This window comes from Cyrtonyx montezumae, unplaced genomic scaffold (assembly GCF_038088225.1).
Source record: "Cyrtonyx montezumae isolate F1298 unplaced genomic scaffold, pur_monq_1.0 scaffold_9, whole genome shotgun sequence".
NCBI classification, from domain to species: domain Eukaryota; kingdom Metazoa; phylum Chordata; class Aves; order Galliformes; family Odontophoridae; genus Cyrtonyx; species Cyrtonyx montezumae.
Window position 1 is genome coordinate 10,247,143 of NW_027072100.1, and position 15,144 is coordinate 10,262,286.

Here is a 15,144-nt window from a genome sequence, read left to right on the forward strand (position 1 = left end):
TCCCCCAGCCTGACCTGTGCCCTCCCAGGTAAAGCAGGCCTAGCACATCCCAGGCCACTGCTTCGGGTCAGGGGCAGTCTGGGCTCAGAGTCCCGACCTGCAGGGCTGGTGCCTGTGGTGGGAAGCTGCTGCTGAGCATCCCAACACAGATCTGAGCATCCCACACACAACCTTTTCCCTTGCTGATGCCCGTGGTGGGTGCAGGGCTCCCTCTGGGCGTGCTGGGACCCCCAGGTTGTGCATGGGGTGAGGAATGCAGGCAGCTGCCTGGGAGCCAGGTGCTGGGAGCTGCAGCTCAGCTTGGCTCAGCTTGGTTTGGTTCAGTTCAGCTCACTTCAGCTCAGCACAGCTCAGCTCCGCAAGACCCAGTTCCACTCATCTGCGCCCGGCTCAGCTCAACACGGCTCACTTCAGCTTGGCTCAGTTCAGTTCAGCTCAGCACGGCTCCACTCAGCTCAGATTGGTCCGGCTCATCTCGGCTTGACTCGGCTCGGCAAAGCACTGCACAGCTTGGCTCAGCACGGCACGGAACCGCATGGTACGGCTCGGCACGGCACACCCGATCCAGCCCCCGGGCCCCGGGCCCCTCGCACCCGACCGGGTCCGGAGAAGGGCCGTCCCGGGGCGGAGCCACACGGCTGTCCCCGCCCCGCAGAGCCGGGGGCTTCGCCGTGCCCCCGCCGTGCCGGGATGGCAGCGGGACAGACGGACGGCGGCGGGACAGCGGGACGGCGGCACGCTCCGATCCGGCCCGGGGCTCTGCAGTGCGTCCGTCCCCACTCCTGCCGGTGCCTCCGGGGGATATTTTCCCTTCTCCTCATTTATCCGGAGGGGGAAAGTGGGGGGCTGCCTGTGGTCCTAAAGGCAGAGCCCGTGGGCGCTGCCCTGCGCTGACCGCCCCATGCCTCCGTAGCGCTGTGCCGTGCCCGGGGCGATGCTGTGAGCTCCACTCGGATGGTCTGAGTTCCTCCCCGCCCTCCATTCCTCCTGCCCAGATGCAGTGGATAATATTCATGTTGCTGTTATTCATCAGCTCCATGGAAATGCTCTCGCAGAACCGATGGAAGAAGCAAGGTAGGGTGGGTGCAGTGCGTGAAGGGGTTGGGGTTGGACAGTATTTCTGTTCTCCACTCGATGCAGGAGGTGCACGAGGAGCAAAACATCCTGGAAGGATGCTCGGAGGCATCACCATTCCCTGCCCCATCCTTCCCCCAAACAGAGGGACACAGGGAGCAGAGCAGGGTGCCCTAAGACGTGTCCCCACCACTGGCCAGTGCCACCATGGGGCTATGACATGAGATGCTCAGTTTGTGACCTGCTGGTGGTGGGGGGGTTGGGGGGATATGGTGAGAACAGGGATTTTTGGAGGCCTTGGGACACAGAATGGATAATTATCCATGTTCATTGTACGTGGCTGTAAGACATGGCCATGGGGACAGCAAGGCTGCTGCTGTTGTGCCCTATGTGGGAACAGCCCCGAAGGGCTGGCAGTGTGATCTGACCGTATGGGGGGAGTGAGGAAGATCCACGGGTCTGAGCACAGCTCCATGCATCCATAGTGGGGTGCCACCCCCTGTGCAACCCCTGTGCCCATCCTCATCTGCCACCACCACATCTGGCAAAGGATACCCAAGAGCTGTCCTTGATTTCCCCATTCTCAATGCTCCGGAGCCACATCCCAGTGTGCAGATGGAGCTGTTTTTAAAGGTGGGCATCATCATATTGACTCATCACATCCTGCCCCATCCTGCTATCAGCTCCCCTCCTTCCATGCCCAGCCAGGAGATGGAGGGAGGGCGAAAAGAAAATCATCCCAAAGAACTGGGGAAGGGAAAGACGCTCGTAAATCCCCGCGTCTCCTGGGAAGCTGCTCTGGCTGCAGCCAGGAACACAAATGTTGTCAGCGTTTGGTAAATATGTAACAGAGACCATAACAACTTAATGGATCCAAGGTGCTTCGTTAGCGAGCTCCCAGCACACACAGCCTCCTGGCTGCAAAGTGCTGCTGCCTCAGTCCTCGTGGCCTGGCATGAGGAGCAGGAGGGGACAGCTCGGGAACAGCTATGTGGCATCACTGCTGTGCATCCTTTACCTTTGGGCTGTAGGGCCGTGGGTCTGTAGGGCTGCAGGGAACCTTCTGTCTGGGCCTTCCCACTGCTCCTCCAGCCCTCTGCTCCCTCTCTTGCTTCTCAGGAGGGTTCTGGGACCACGATGACAATGGCACCACCACCTGTGCCACTATCCAAGTGCTCCTTTTTGCACATATGGGGATCTGCCCCCACTCTGTGCCCAGGGTTGCCTCCTCCTCAGGGCTTTTCTACATGCAATATCCCCTCTCCACGCTGTCAGACCTGCTGTGAGCGGATGGACCTGGGTGCCATGCACTCACCACTGTGTTCCTGGCACTGCTGCTGCTGCTCAGCATGCACTTCTGTTCAGAGGCACGGAGGGCGAGCTCTGAGCCAGAAGAGAATGCTTCCCAATGCTGTCGGGTGCAGCAGAGGCATCTCGCTGTGTGCCTGGAGAAGCCGGGGGGGCCTGGTATGGAGATGCTCTGCTGTTATAGGGCGTGCCCCATCCGTGTCCCCGTGTCCTCGTCCCTGGGAGCAGAGCCTCCCTGGGGCTGCTGTCCTTGTGTAAATCGGAGCAGCGGGGCAGAGGAAAGAGGTGGCAGCTCTGGAGTCAGCAGACAGATCCTTATTGCAGCTCCGCTCAGATGTTTCCGAAACGCTTTGTTCCCTTGACACATATCCATCAGCAGCTCATTAAAGCGGCTCAGAGCGCATTTCTACCTGCCGACCACTCCCGGCTTCAATCCCATTGGGATGTGCTGGACGTGTCCCCCCCCCCCCCCCCCCCACACACACACAGGGCCCTTGTCCTTGTCCCCGCAGTGAGCACCGGGCTCTTGGAGAACTGCACGGGCTGCGTCCTGTGCTCGGAGGAGAACGGCTGCATCACCTGCCACCACCGGCTCTTCCTGCTCATCTGGAGGGATGGCATCCGCCAGTACGGGGTGTGCGTCCACACCTGCCCCCCCGGCTACTTCGGCGTGCGGGGTCTGGAGGTCAACAGATGCACAAGTACGTGGTGCACCCAGCAGGGCTGCTGTGCCTGCAGGCACCCCCAGGGTCCCCCTGCCTCCCGAAGCACCCCCAGGACATCCAGCCCTGGGTGCTGGCTGGAGATGAAGCAGCTGGGACGCAGGGATTTCCCTCTCTCCCTTACCCAATGGGTTTACAGTGGGTCCCCGCATCCCCGGGAACTGTCGGCCCCGTGCTTAACCCCACCCCCCGCTCACAGCCCCCTCCCCGGCAGAGTGCAGGTCGCCCAGCTGCGAGAGCTGCTTCAGCAAAGACTTCTGCATGAAGTGCAAGGAGAAGTTCTACCTGCACAAGGGCCAATGCTTCCGGGAGTGCCCCCCCAGCACCGTGGCTCAGCCCGGCACCCAGGAGTGCCAAGGTAAGAGGCACCCGCACCCCGCACCCCACGCACCGTGACAGCGCGGCGTGGTCACCCGTCCCCTCCCCGCCCCCCCCCACCCCACAGAAACGTGCGAGCCGGGGCCCTGGAGCGAGTGGAGCGCCTGCACTCACGAGGGCCGGAGCTGCGGCTGCAAATGGGGTCTGGAGACGCGGGTACGTGAGGTGCCGGGCACCCCACGGGAGGAAGGGGCTGCGTGCCCCGCGCTGCTGGAGAGCAGGAGGTGCCGCCTGAGGAAGCACTGCCCGGGAGGTGAGCGCAGCCCCGGATGCCCCCTTCAGTCCCCCGGCCCCTAAAAGCGAGGAGCACGGTGGGGTCCGGCGGTGCGGTGAGCGGAGAGCCGGGATCTCATCTCCCAAGCATTTGGAGGTCGGCGGTGGCTGTTACCGTGCAGTTCTGGAGAAAGCTGCCTTCCCAGGCACATGTGCTGAGCAGCCCCTGGCACCGGCCCCGTCCTGCCCTGCCTGCGAGGGAGAGGCAGCGCTGAGGTTTTCTGCTTTGCAATTGCAAACAGGGAGGGTTGAGCTGCTGGGGTGGGGTGGGGGGGGGTGGGGGGGGGGGAAATACCTGCAAAAAACTGCACAAAACTGCGGAGATCTGCAAAACACCAGGAATGAGCAGAGAGCTGGAGGGCGTCACCTGGGGGAGGTGTGACAGCCAAGTCCTCATCCTGCCCTGAGGTGTGTCCTTGGGATAAGGCATCGTTCTGCCCTGCCCGGTGGTCTCCCTGATTTTATCCAGCCCCCATCCCTGGGATTCCTCCCGCTGCTGCTCCCCAGCTCTCTGTTTTGGGGTTGTGCAGCTCAGGGCTGCAGCGTGGGGGCTCCTCACCACCTCTCCCAGCACCCAGCCCAGTGGCACTGGGATGGCAATGGGAACCAGGAGGCGGCTGATGTCACTTTTGGATGCAACCGTCTGGACTGAAAGCTGCTCTAATAAATCTCTGCTTAATAACTGGCAGAAAGGCAGATTGCATGAGATACCGATCTGAGCCTTGGAAGGAGATGTGAGCTGCTGGCCCCAGCACTGCAGAGATTGGTGCTTCGGAGCTGTGGTTTCACTGTGCATCGTGCGAGGTGATGGCAGCAGCAGGGAAGGGCTGGAGGAAGGTGGGAATAGCTGCAGCCAGGTGTGCTGGGGCTGCAGAGCCTCCAGGAGCACGTCTCCATCGGAGCACCGCTGGTCATAAATAATGCCTCATGCTGACGGCGTGGAGGAGCTGATATCCTGCCCCACTCAGGCAGCTTTGGGGCAATGATATGGGGAAATGTGGCTGCACTGCCTGTGGCCCCTCAAAGCTGGTGACATGGGATGTGCTGCTCTGGAGCATGGATCTGCTGGATGTGTGTGCTCACAGCTCAGAGCCCCCACCACCATCCCTTTGTGGGGACCGCAGCATTGGGTACACCGCATCCCACAGGGGACAGCTGGGTGCTGATGGGGATCAGCTGTAGGATTGGGTCTCTCAGTGCAGGGATGCAGCTACGTGCGGCCCCAGCAGCAAGAGAAGCCCCCCTGCTCCCCGTCCCCGCGCGCCCACCCTGCTCCCAGGCTCCTGTCCCATGCAGCCTTATGGGATCCAGATGCTGCAGGGCAGCGAGCTCCCTCGCCGCGCCGGAGGAAGGCGCTGCCTCGTCCCAGCTCCGCGCTGTGCGGTGAGAGATGAGTGCTACCACTTCTGAGCCGGCCCCTGGAAGCCGGCAGCATCGGCACTTGGCCCGGGCACAAAACCGTTCACGCCACTGTAAATCTGCCTTGTGTCCCCACCGCGCTCCGTTCCAGACGCTTGGCATCCGTGCTGTGCCCTTTCCTCTGTGGGTGGCAATTGTCTGGGAGATCAGAGCAGAAAAACAGAGCTGAGCAGGAGAAGAGATGGAGCAAGGCAAAGAAGCAGCGTCGCCGGCGCTGGGACATGCCACCATGCTCCTCGTGCTCCGTGTGCACACGTGGCCTGGTGAATCCACCTGGATTTTGGGCAGCTCCCTGGTTTTCCCTGCCCCATTGGATCTTGAAGGTCTCATCCCATGCCCCACTTTGCTTTGGGGTCTCAGCACAGTCCCCACTGACCTGCAGACCCCGGAGCTGAAGGGGTGTTTGGGGAGGCACGGATGTACCCGTGTCCCACCTATGTCCCATCCATGTCCCACCAAGCTGCTCCCACCTCCTCACTTCTTGCACAGAGGCAAGGCTCTCTGCTTTGACCCCATCATTCACACCTGGAGGTTTTGGGGTCATCAAGGATTTGGGGTTCAGCAATGAGTCCCTGTCCCCACACACCCAGTGCGGCTCCGGGGGCAGCCCCGTGTTCCCCGTCCCACAGATGGGACTCGGGTGGGAGCACTCACCCACCAACACGAGGGTCCCTGCTGCCCATCCCCAGTGAGCGACCTCTCTTTTTCTCCTTTTCTTTTTTCTCTTCCAGAGAAAACCAAACTCAAAAACAAAGGCAAAAGGCGGCAGAAGAAGCAGAGGACAGAGCAGGACGCGGGCACCTAGCTCAGCCACCCCCCCCCGCACTGCCCCAGCTTTCCAGCTGCAGAAAATTGCACAATTTTCTCCCCCACCACCCCCCTACCCTCAACCTCCCCCTTTCTTTTGAGACAATTTATGGCCTGTAAAACATTTCCTTTTCAGAAAATCTAATTTGCAGTGTCCAAAGCAATGCCCCGGGGCTCGGGCAGGGGGTGGCTGCCTTATTTTGCTGTTCTTCCCTCTCCCCCTCTCTGCAGCCAGGCGGGATGGGGCTGGTGTGGATCTGACCGTGCTGCAGGCCATGGATGCCCCATCTCATCCCCATAGCACGGAGATGCCCCATCCCCACAGGATCCTGTGTGTTTTGGGGTTCTGCAGGGCACATATGTGGGCTCACAGCTGCCCTATGTGAGCACAGCAATGAGGGGACGGGGGGGCTTTGCCCATGCACCCCACACCACAGCAGCCCCCTGTGCCTGGGGAGCAGCCCCACAGCCCCCTGCAGACACGAGCAGGGAAGCACCATCCCTGTCCCCATCTCAGAGACATGGGACGTGTGGAGAAGCACAGCGGCACCTTTGCAAAGTGCTTTGCTCCAACTGCTGCCCTCACCACAGGAATCTCTGCGACTGTTTGGGGTTTGGCCACCCCACTGCTGCTCCGGGCACAGATGGGGGCTGTGGGGCCGCGGGGCCTTTCCAGGAGGAGAGCACTGGGTGTCAGCATCGAGCCGGCCGGGAGCATCGCTCCTCTGTTCGCTTATGGACAAATAAACCATGAAAGCCTCCAGCATCCACTGCCTTTCCGTTTTCCTGCACCGTGGAAACAGTTTCCATGAGGCACTGCCATAGAAATCGTGGGTCGGGGGGTGCTGGGGTCACCCTCAGCCTCTGTCCCCGCAGCACACAGAAGTGGTTTTTGCAGTTTCGGTTTGAGGCAGCAGCAGGAGTGAGCAGCGAGCAGTGAGCAATGAGCAGCATCAGTGGGATCCCATCCCTTCCCCAAGTGCTACTGCAGGGGCACAGGGGCAGCAGCCAGTGGGGTGCACACAAGGTCTGTGTCAGGGTTTGGCTCCAAGAAACCTGGCAAAAAAGCCCAAGGAGGTTCTTGGGCAATCCTGTGCCCACGGTATGCCTCTCTCCCATGAGCACCCTGTCCCCATAGCCAGCCCTGTCCCTACAGCCACTCTGTCCCCATGGCCATTCCCATCCCCATGCCACCCTGCCTGTATGGCCAATCCTGTCACAGACATCCTGCATGCATCCCAGGTCATCCTGCAAGCATCCCAGCACGTATCCTGGCTCCGAGGGCTCTGTGCCAGCCACCAGGACCCCACAATGCCCACGGGACCCTCGGGGGTGCCACATTCCCGTGCAGCTCAACCACTACAGCAGCTCCACACCAAAGGGCCGAGCTCAGGAAAACACCGTGTGAATCCCAATCATCCCCAGCGATCCTACAGCAGCACTTCCCCAAACCCTACACGGGGTCCGGGCAGGTCCCGCTCCGCTCCGCTGTGTCCCCGTGGTCCCCACGGGCCCATCCCACGGCCGAGCAGCCAAAATCGGCTCTCCACTTCCCCCCGCCGTTATTAATAGCTGCGGGGGGGGGAGGGAGGGGGAGGGGCGGCCCCGGGGGTGGGAGCTGGGGATGGTGGGAGCGGGGTATGGGGCGCCATGGGGGCACAGTGGGGTCGGGGGTGCGCGGGGATGGAGGGCGTCCAGGGCTGGGTGTGAGATACGCAAAGATCACGTGTGAAACTCGATCTCCCCGCGGTGGGCTCGGAGGAGAGAAAAAAAAAAAATAGAAAAGATAAAAGTATTGTTTTCAAACAGATTTTTCCTCCTCCTCTTTTTTTTTTCTTCTGTGTGTGTGTTGTTGTTTTTTTTTTCCTTCCCTCTCCAGGGCTGCCGCGGGACTCAGCCCGGCGATAAAAGGCTGCGGGGCGGCCGGAGGAGGCTCAGAGAGCAGCGGGAAGCGATGCCGACCCCGCAGCACTGTGCCCGCTGACCGCTGCGGGAGCACCGGAGGGGTCCGGGGGAGGTGGGGGAGGGGGGGGGGGGTGGGCTGCGGGAGCCCCGCGGTCGCGCCATGCGTGCGCTCAGCCTCGTGGCACTGGCAGCACTGTGCACAGCCGCATCCCAGCGCCGGGCGTTGGACGTGGGCAGCCGCCAGCGTTGGCACCGCGTGCAACACGGGCACTGCAGCTACACCTTCGTGCTGCCCGAGGCCGAGCCCCCGCCGTGCCCGCTCGCCTCACCCGGTCCCGTCAACGCTCTGCAGAGGGATTCACCGTCCGGCGCCGGGCACGCTGCCCGAGGGGCTGCCCAGCGCCTGCAGCACCTGGAGAGGGTCCTGGAGAACAGCACGCGGTGGCTGCTGAAGGTAGGCAGTGGGGAGGGGGTGCCCCTCGTGAGCGATCTGTGGGAGAGTTTGGTGCCCCCGGCTGCCCAAATCTCCTCCCCAGAGCCGGTGCTGTTTTCGCCCGGAGGGGATGGGTGGGCACTGCGAGTGCTGCCGCTCACTGTGCTGTGCCCCCCGTGTCCCCACCACGGTCCCCTCCTGTGCCAGGGGTCCCGAGCACCTTACAGTGCTCGGCACTCCCCATGTAGGGTCAGGATGCGGCGCAGCCAGGAAGCTGCCGGGAAGAATTTGGCACGCAGCGGGGTGAGGGACCGAAGGGCAGGGTTCATTGTGTTCCCGCTTGTGGGCTTCGCAAGTGTTCCTGGCACCGGGTGAGACTCTGCATGGGAAACACAGCTCGTGGCCTGCTAGTCCCACAGGGGCACTGGGAGCCCCAGACCCACAGCGGGGGCAAAGCAGGAGGGCACTCTGCACCATGGGGATCCCCCCCCCCTCCCCCATCCTGAGGACCCCCTGATGTACTTCCATATTCCCAGCCCTGCAGGGCAAGGCAGGAAGCGGCGTTTGCTTTCTGAGGTCTTACCTGATACATCCAAACCTCACATCTGTGTGAGCATCAGAGAAGAGTTTCCTGGAGCTACATCCCCATGCCAGGACCTCAGTCCCCATGGCTTCTCCCTGGCTGTCACCCAGTGTGGCACTGCCAGCACCGCACGGGGACAGCATGCGAGACACACAGGGCTGCTCCTTGTCCCCTGCTCGGCTGACTCAGACCGCAGATTCCTCAAAAGCTGGGAGGACTCTGGGCCCCAGGAGGATGCTGAGCCCCAGGAGGACGCTAAGCAAAGCCTGGCTGCATGTGCCCATCTGGGCAGCTGCACCCCATGAGCAGGGGCACAGCCGGTGTCCGTCCCACCCTGCAGCATGGCCCCTCTGCTGCAGGCAGCTCTCAGTTGGGTCTTTATTTTTTTTGTGTGTGTCCCGTTTCTTTGCTTTCCTAAATTAACTGGAACTGAGCAAGGAGGCTTGTTTTGGTTGGGATCCAGGCCTGAACAAACAAACCGGGCTCGAAAGAGGCACCGGGCTTGGGGACGGGTTGTAAACAACCCCAAATCCCCGTCTGCCCATGGAGCAGAGGACTGGGGCTGTGCTCAGGGCCAGGGATATGGCACAGCCCCTTTGGGACCCCCTGTCCTCCAGCTCACAGACCCCTGGAGGCCAAGTCACCCTCCCCGCACTGCCAGGCATGCTGTCACCAACAGGGACAGGCAGTGACACGATGAGGACACAAGGACACATGTGGCTTTGCCCAAGGGAGGCTGCGTGGTGGTGCAGCAGAGGATACGGGCACCGAGCACCTCTCGTGCCACCATTCTGCCCCTCCCTTTGGGGGGTGATGAGGTGTGGGGCACAAAACCTTCATGCAGGAAAGATTGTGACCCCAATACCTGGTGCAATGGGACCTCCCAGCAGTTTGCAATGGGTGCTCAGTGTGGGGACATCGGGGTGGCCGTGCTGTGCTGCCGGCCAGGGGCCTCTTGCCGCGGGGCTTTGCTGCTGAACAGAAATTCTTGTGGAGGCTGTGAATGTTGGCAGCTCTCACTGTTGGCCCAGGACACAACGCGGGGCTGGAGCTGGGCTCGGCCGTGGTCAGAGCGCTGCCGGAGCGGCGTCCCCCCAGTGCCACACTGCAGGAGGGATGGGACCAGCAGTGGGGAACCTGCTGCCTGCCTGGCTCGGGTGGCCCCATCCGTGCCCTGCTCCCCTAGTCCCTTCCCTGTGGGGGGTGGCCCCATGGCTGCAGCCTCTGGGAGGACTTAGGGAGTGACCCTCTTGGGGAGGGTCCCTTGGTTCCTCTCTGCACCCACAGAGCAAAGGACAGTTCCCAGGTGGGTCCACACTATCCAGGGATGCTGCAGGTCCCTCCAGCCCCAGTTGCTTCCCAGGTCTGTGTCTTCAGCAGAGCCATGGTCAGGGCCTGAAGGCTTTCACGCTTCCCCCCAGGGAGGGCAGGGACCCCCAGAAGAGGCCCCAGCACCACTCACAGGGAGCAGCCAGGGCCATGTTCAGCCCTGCCTCTGCCAGCCTGACCTTTTCCATGGGTATGTGCTGCCCTTCACTCAGAGATATGTTTATTTTTAAGAAAAAAAAGGCAAAATCAGGAGGGAGAAAAGGCCTCCAGAGCCCCGAGAAGCTGCAAGATTAACGGAGGGGCTAAAGGGAAACTCTCCAGCAATCACTCAGCTGGGGAAATGCTTTCCAGCCATGGCACTGGCACACGGGGTTTGGTTTGCAGCAGCGTGGAGGGCACAGGACCCACCTGGAGAGGGTAGAGAGGGATCTGTGGGGCAATGGGATCCACGGGGCAGTGGGATCCGTGGGCCAGTGGGATCCGTGGGGCAGTGTTCCCAGCGTGGGCGGCATCACATCCCTTCCGCTCCCCGTGGTCCCTGCGCAGTGGCCCCGGGGCCACAGCCCTCACCGAGGCTGTCACCCTCGAGAGGGGACGAATGGGAACCTCATGGCAGCTGCCAGAAATAGAAACCCACTGGGAAGCGCCTGTCCCCCGCGGGCTGGGAAAGCGGAAGGCGCTTCAGAGCCGTGCACAAAGCCGGCTGCTTCCCAGCCCTGAGCACTTCCCTGCGGCAAGGCAGCAGCCGGCACCGGATGGGGATGGGGCGGCGGTGGGGGGATGCTGGCGGCCATGGGAACACAGCCGGCAGCTGAGATGTGCTGGTGCTGGTGCTGGTGCTGGTGCTGGTGCTGCTCTGGCCGGTCAGTAGTCCCAGCTCAACAGTAGACCCATGAACACACAGAGCTGTGCCAGCAAGAGGAAAGCCCAGTTTGGAGACTGTGGGCATCCCCATGGCTGTGAATCCCCCCACCCCCTCAGCCTTGCTTTGCCACTATGCCACCCCCCCAAAACTTTGCAGCCACTCCAGTGCCACCCGCAGCAGTGTCCTCTCTGTACACCCAGGGCAGCTCCTGCTGTGTCACCTTGGTGCTTTCGAGCAGGGCAAGCTGCAGTGCCAGCACGCAGCAGGAGCCATTCTCCCAACCCAGACACGTGGGAGCAGAGCTGTGCAAGGGCTCAGGATGAGGAATGTTGGCAGCGATGCCTCGGGCTCCTCCACAGCACTGCAGCCACAGGCAGCACGTCCCGTCCTCCCAATAAGCTCCGAAGCACCCAGGGATGGGCCGTGCAATGCTCAGAGTGCCCTGGAGGCAGCGCTGAGGTTGGCCATGGGGCGAGCTCCTCGGCTGAGCCGTGCCATCCCACCCTGCTGCCTTCTGCAGCTGGAGAGCTCCATCCAGAGCAGCGTGAAACCGGAGACGGTGCGGCTGCGGCAGACGGCGGTGCAGAACCACACGGCCACCGTGCTGGAGATCGGCAGCTCCCTGCTCAACCGCAGCGCCGAGCAGAGCCGCAAGCTCACCGACGTGGAGGCACAGGTGGGCAGTGACAGTGCGTGTCCCCACGTCCCCACCGCTGCCAGAAGCACAGCGTGGGGCAGTTCCTCTGCTGCACGACGCGGGGTGATTCCCTGGAGGGGTGCTGGTTCCGTGTTCTCGTGGTTCCTGGGCACGCTGGGGACACAGAGGGGCTCCGCTGTGTGCACCCACGCTCCCGACGTCCCCGTGCAGGTGCTGAACCAGACGTCACGCATCGAGATGCAGCTGCTGGAGAACTCCCTGTCCACCACCAAGCTGGAGAAGCAGCTGCTGGTGCAGACCAACGAGATCCACCGACTGCAGAGCAGAAACAAGTAGGGGCTGGGGCTGCCCCATGGGGCTCAGCGGGGGTCCCTGCGGGTGACACGGTCCCATCACAGCCCTTTGGGTGGGGAAACGTGCCCGCATCCCATAGGTGCCACTTGGAGGGGGCGGGGACAGCTCGCAGCAGTGCTGGGGAGCCTCAGCCAGGCTGGGGCTGCCCGTCCCCACCGCGCGTCCCCTTGCAGCATCCTGGAGGTGCGGGTGCTGGATATGGAGGCAAAGCACCAGGCGGAGCTGGCGGGGATCCGCTCGGAGAAGGAGAGGCTGCAGCGCCTGGTGAGCCGGCAGAGCGGCACCATCGAGGAGCTGGAGAAGTCGCTGCTGGCGGCCAACGCCAACACCAGCCTGCTGCAGCAGCAGCAGCTGCAGCTCCTGGAGTCGGTGCAGAGCCTGGTGCGCCTCGTGGCAGAGGGTAGAGGTGAGCGGGGAGGACCCAAAAACATTGCATCCCAAGAGGGACTCAGCCCCGCGCCCTGAGATGCAGCAAATCCCCACGGCTGGGGAGATGGAAGAGCGGGGATGCTGGACCTGTGGGGTCACTGGGGACCTCTCCCCTCTCCCCTCTGCCCAGCCCCGCTGCCCAGCGAGGAGCAGCACTTCCAGGACTGCACCGAGGTGCTCCGGGCAGGCAGCAGTGCCAGCGGGGTGTACACCCTGCACATCACCAACCTGAGCGAACCCAGAAAGGTGAGCGCAGCCCACAAACGGCTCCCACTGCAGCACCATGGGGTGAGCCCAGAGCAGTGGGATGTCCCCAGCCACCCGTGAGGCGGCCCCACTGATAGTGGGATGTGTCACCACACTCAGAGGTGCTTGGCTCCCTGCTGCAGGTGTTCTGTGACATGGAGATGGACGGCGGTGGCTGGACGGTCATCCAGCTCCGCACCAACGGCAGCGTCAGCTTCCAGCGGGGCTGGAGGGAGTACAAGCAGGTCTGCATGGGGCTGGGGATGGGGCATTCCTGCACCCACCACCCACGCCCACCCTCCCTCGGCTCCCCCAGGGCTTTGGGGATGCGGCGGGGGAGCACTGGCTGGGCAATGAAGCCGTGCACCTCCTGACGAGCCGGGAACCCTACGTGCTGCGCGTGGAGCTGCAGGACTGGGAGGGCAGCCAGGTCTATGCCCACTATGGGAGGTTTCAGCTGGACAGCGAGAGGCAGCTCTACAGGTGGGTGAGCCCCTGAGCCCCAGGGTGGTTGGCACCGCTGTCTGCTGGGTGTTCCCATGGGGGCTTCACTGGGATTTTGGCAGATTTCCTCCATGAGGCCGCTGCTACACTGCCTGCTGCTCCTCTAACTGGCTTCTTCCCCAAGTAGATGCATGAAATTACAATAAAGTTGAAGGATTTCCCGTCCCAGTAAGGCATGCAGCCGGGGTGGGGGGCCATGCAGTGCTCATGCAAGCGGGTTTGCTCCCAGGAACATCCTTATAGGGATGCTGTGGGGCAGTGCACACTCGCAGGGATGTCAGCTGGGCTGTGGGTGGGAGGGTGGAGCCATCAGGCTCTGCAGTCCCACTGAGTGAGAAGAGAAGCGATGGCACACGTGGCCTCAGGCTCTCACTGCAGGACTACAGTGGCACGGCCGGGCAGCAGAGCAGCTTGGCCCTGCAGGGCACCAACTTCAGCACCCGCGATGCCGACAATGACAACTGCCTCTGCAAGTGCGCCCAGATGCTGTCAGGAGGTGAGCAGTGAGCTTTGGGCTGGGGTCCCCACTCCGTGCCCACCCCGGTGCCACCCCCCTGCTCTCTCCTATAGGGTGGTGGTTCGATGCCTGCGGGCTCTCCAACCTGAATGGCATCTACTACCCAGCACGGCACAACATCCGCAAGCTGAACGGCATCCGCTGGCACTACTTCCAGGGGCCCAGCTACTCACTGAAGGGCACCCGCATGCTGATACGGCCCGTGGGCTTTTAGCCAGCCAGAGCAGTGCAGTGGGAGGATGCAGCCCCTGGAGAGCTCTCCCCCATTCTTTTTTCCTCACTCTTTGTTTCTCTCAGATCTCGGCGCTGACTCTGAGCCAGCCCCACCCCTGCAAGCTCCAACGCGTGGATCCCGTTCCCTCCCGGTTTCTCCCTGTTTTCCCCCACGTCTGCAGGGCTCCAGGCTCCACGCCATGCAGGGATGTGTGTCTGGGACCACCAGACCTCCTGCACGAGTCACACAGAGGCAGACAGTCCGCACTTGGCCTTTTCTATATATGTTAGGACATGGCCCTAAATTCCCCATCGCTTCGCTTTTCCTGCAGGATGAGCAGGACCAGTGTGTGAGCTCATGGCATCCTTCCTCCCTGCACGGCCATGAAGGAGGACGTGACTTTCCCCTCCTGCATGCACTCTCCCTGTGCAAAGGGACTGCTGGCTGTGCACATCCTGCTGGGGCAGGGACAGCAGGAGGGGATGTGGATGCCACCAGCAGCATGTGGCACCTGGCCCCCACACAGTGGCCAATAGCTCTGGGGTTGAGTGCCAGCACCCAAGGGTGGGGGGTTGGAGGTGGCATATGGTGACAAGGCTGTGCTTTGAGGTGGGGCACGAGGAGCTGTAAGTGATGGAGGAAGCTTGGGGATGAGGGTGGTTATAGGGCTGACACCCCCATGCCACTGCCTCCAGGCCACGTGGTTTATTGGCATGGGGAATCCAAACTTGGAAGTGTGTTTGGTGACAGCCTGGAGAAAGTGGGGCAAAACTCAACAGGGTTTCTTTCTGCTGAGAAAAGCCCCCACGCCCACCCACGTCCTGGATCTTGGCATGGGAACTCTTTTATTTTTGTACTGAGAGCTATTTATTGTCCAAGAGCTGCACCAGGCAGCATCTGACCCTGTCCTGGACAGAAGCAAGATGCCCCCAGACCCATGCTGGCCCCACACCGTAGCAGCTGGGACAGAAGCAGAGCGAGTACCAGGGGATCTCCATTTGCAGGACAGCGGTGGGAAAGTCACCCCGGGGTACCTGCACAGAGCTGAGACCCCCATGCACAGCTCCCACCTTTACCAAGTGCTCTGGCAGTGGTGGGGATGGGAGCTGTGGCTGTGGGGTCACTA

General features: G+C 62.2%; 2 protein-coding genes across 2 annotated transcripts; both read left to right on the forward strand.

Moving 5' to 3' along the window:
* Positions 1 to 800: 800 nt before the first annotated feature.
* Positions 801 to 6,490, forward strand: RSPO4 (R-spondin 4). The gene is made up of 5 exons (XM_065754375.1): positions 801 to 1,074; positions 2,895 to 3,083; positions 3,319 to 3,462; positions 3,550 to 3,735; positions 5,906 to 6,490. The coding sequence occupies exons 1-5, from the start codon at positions 996 to 998 to the stop codon at positions 5,977 to 5,979; spliced, it is 672 nt and encodes a 223-aa protein (XP_065610447.1). The 5' UTR covers positions 801 to 995; the 3' UTR covers positions 5,980 to 6,490.
* Positions 6,491 to 8,044: 1,554 nt separating this feature from the next.
* Positions 8,045 to 15,144, forward strand: ANGPT4 (angiopoietin 4). The gene is made up of 9 exons (XM_065754358.1): positions 8,045 to 8,340; positions 11,617 to 11,772; positions 11,965 to 12,086; positions 12,282 to 12,514; positions 12,668 to 12,783; positions 12,927 to 13,028; positions 13,100 to 13,266; positions 13,653 to 13,783; positions 13,858 to 15,144. Exons 1-9 carry the CDS (start codon positions 8,047 to 8,049, stop codon positions 14,016 to 14,018), a joined length of 1,482 nt encoding a protein of 493 aa, XP_065610430.1. The 5' UTR covers positions 8,045 to 8,046; the 3' UTR covers positions 14,019 to 15,144.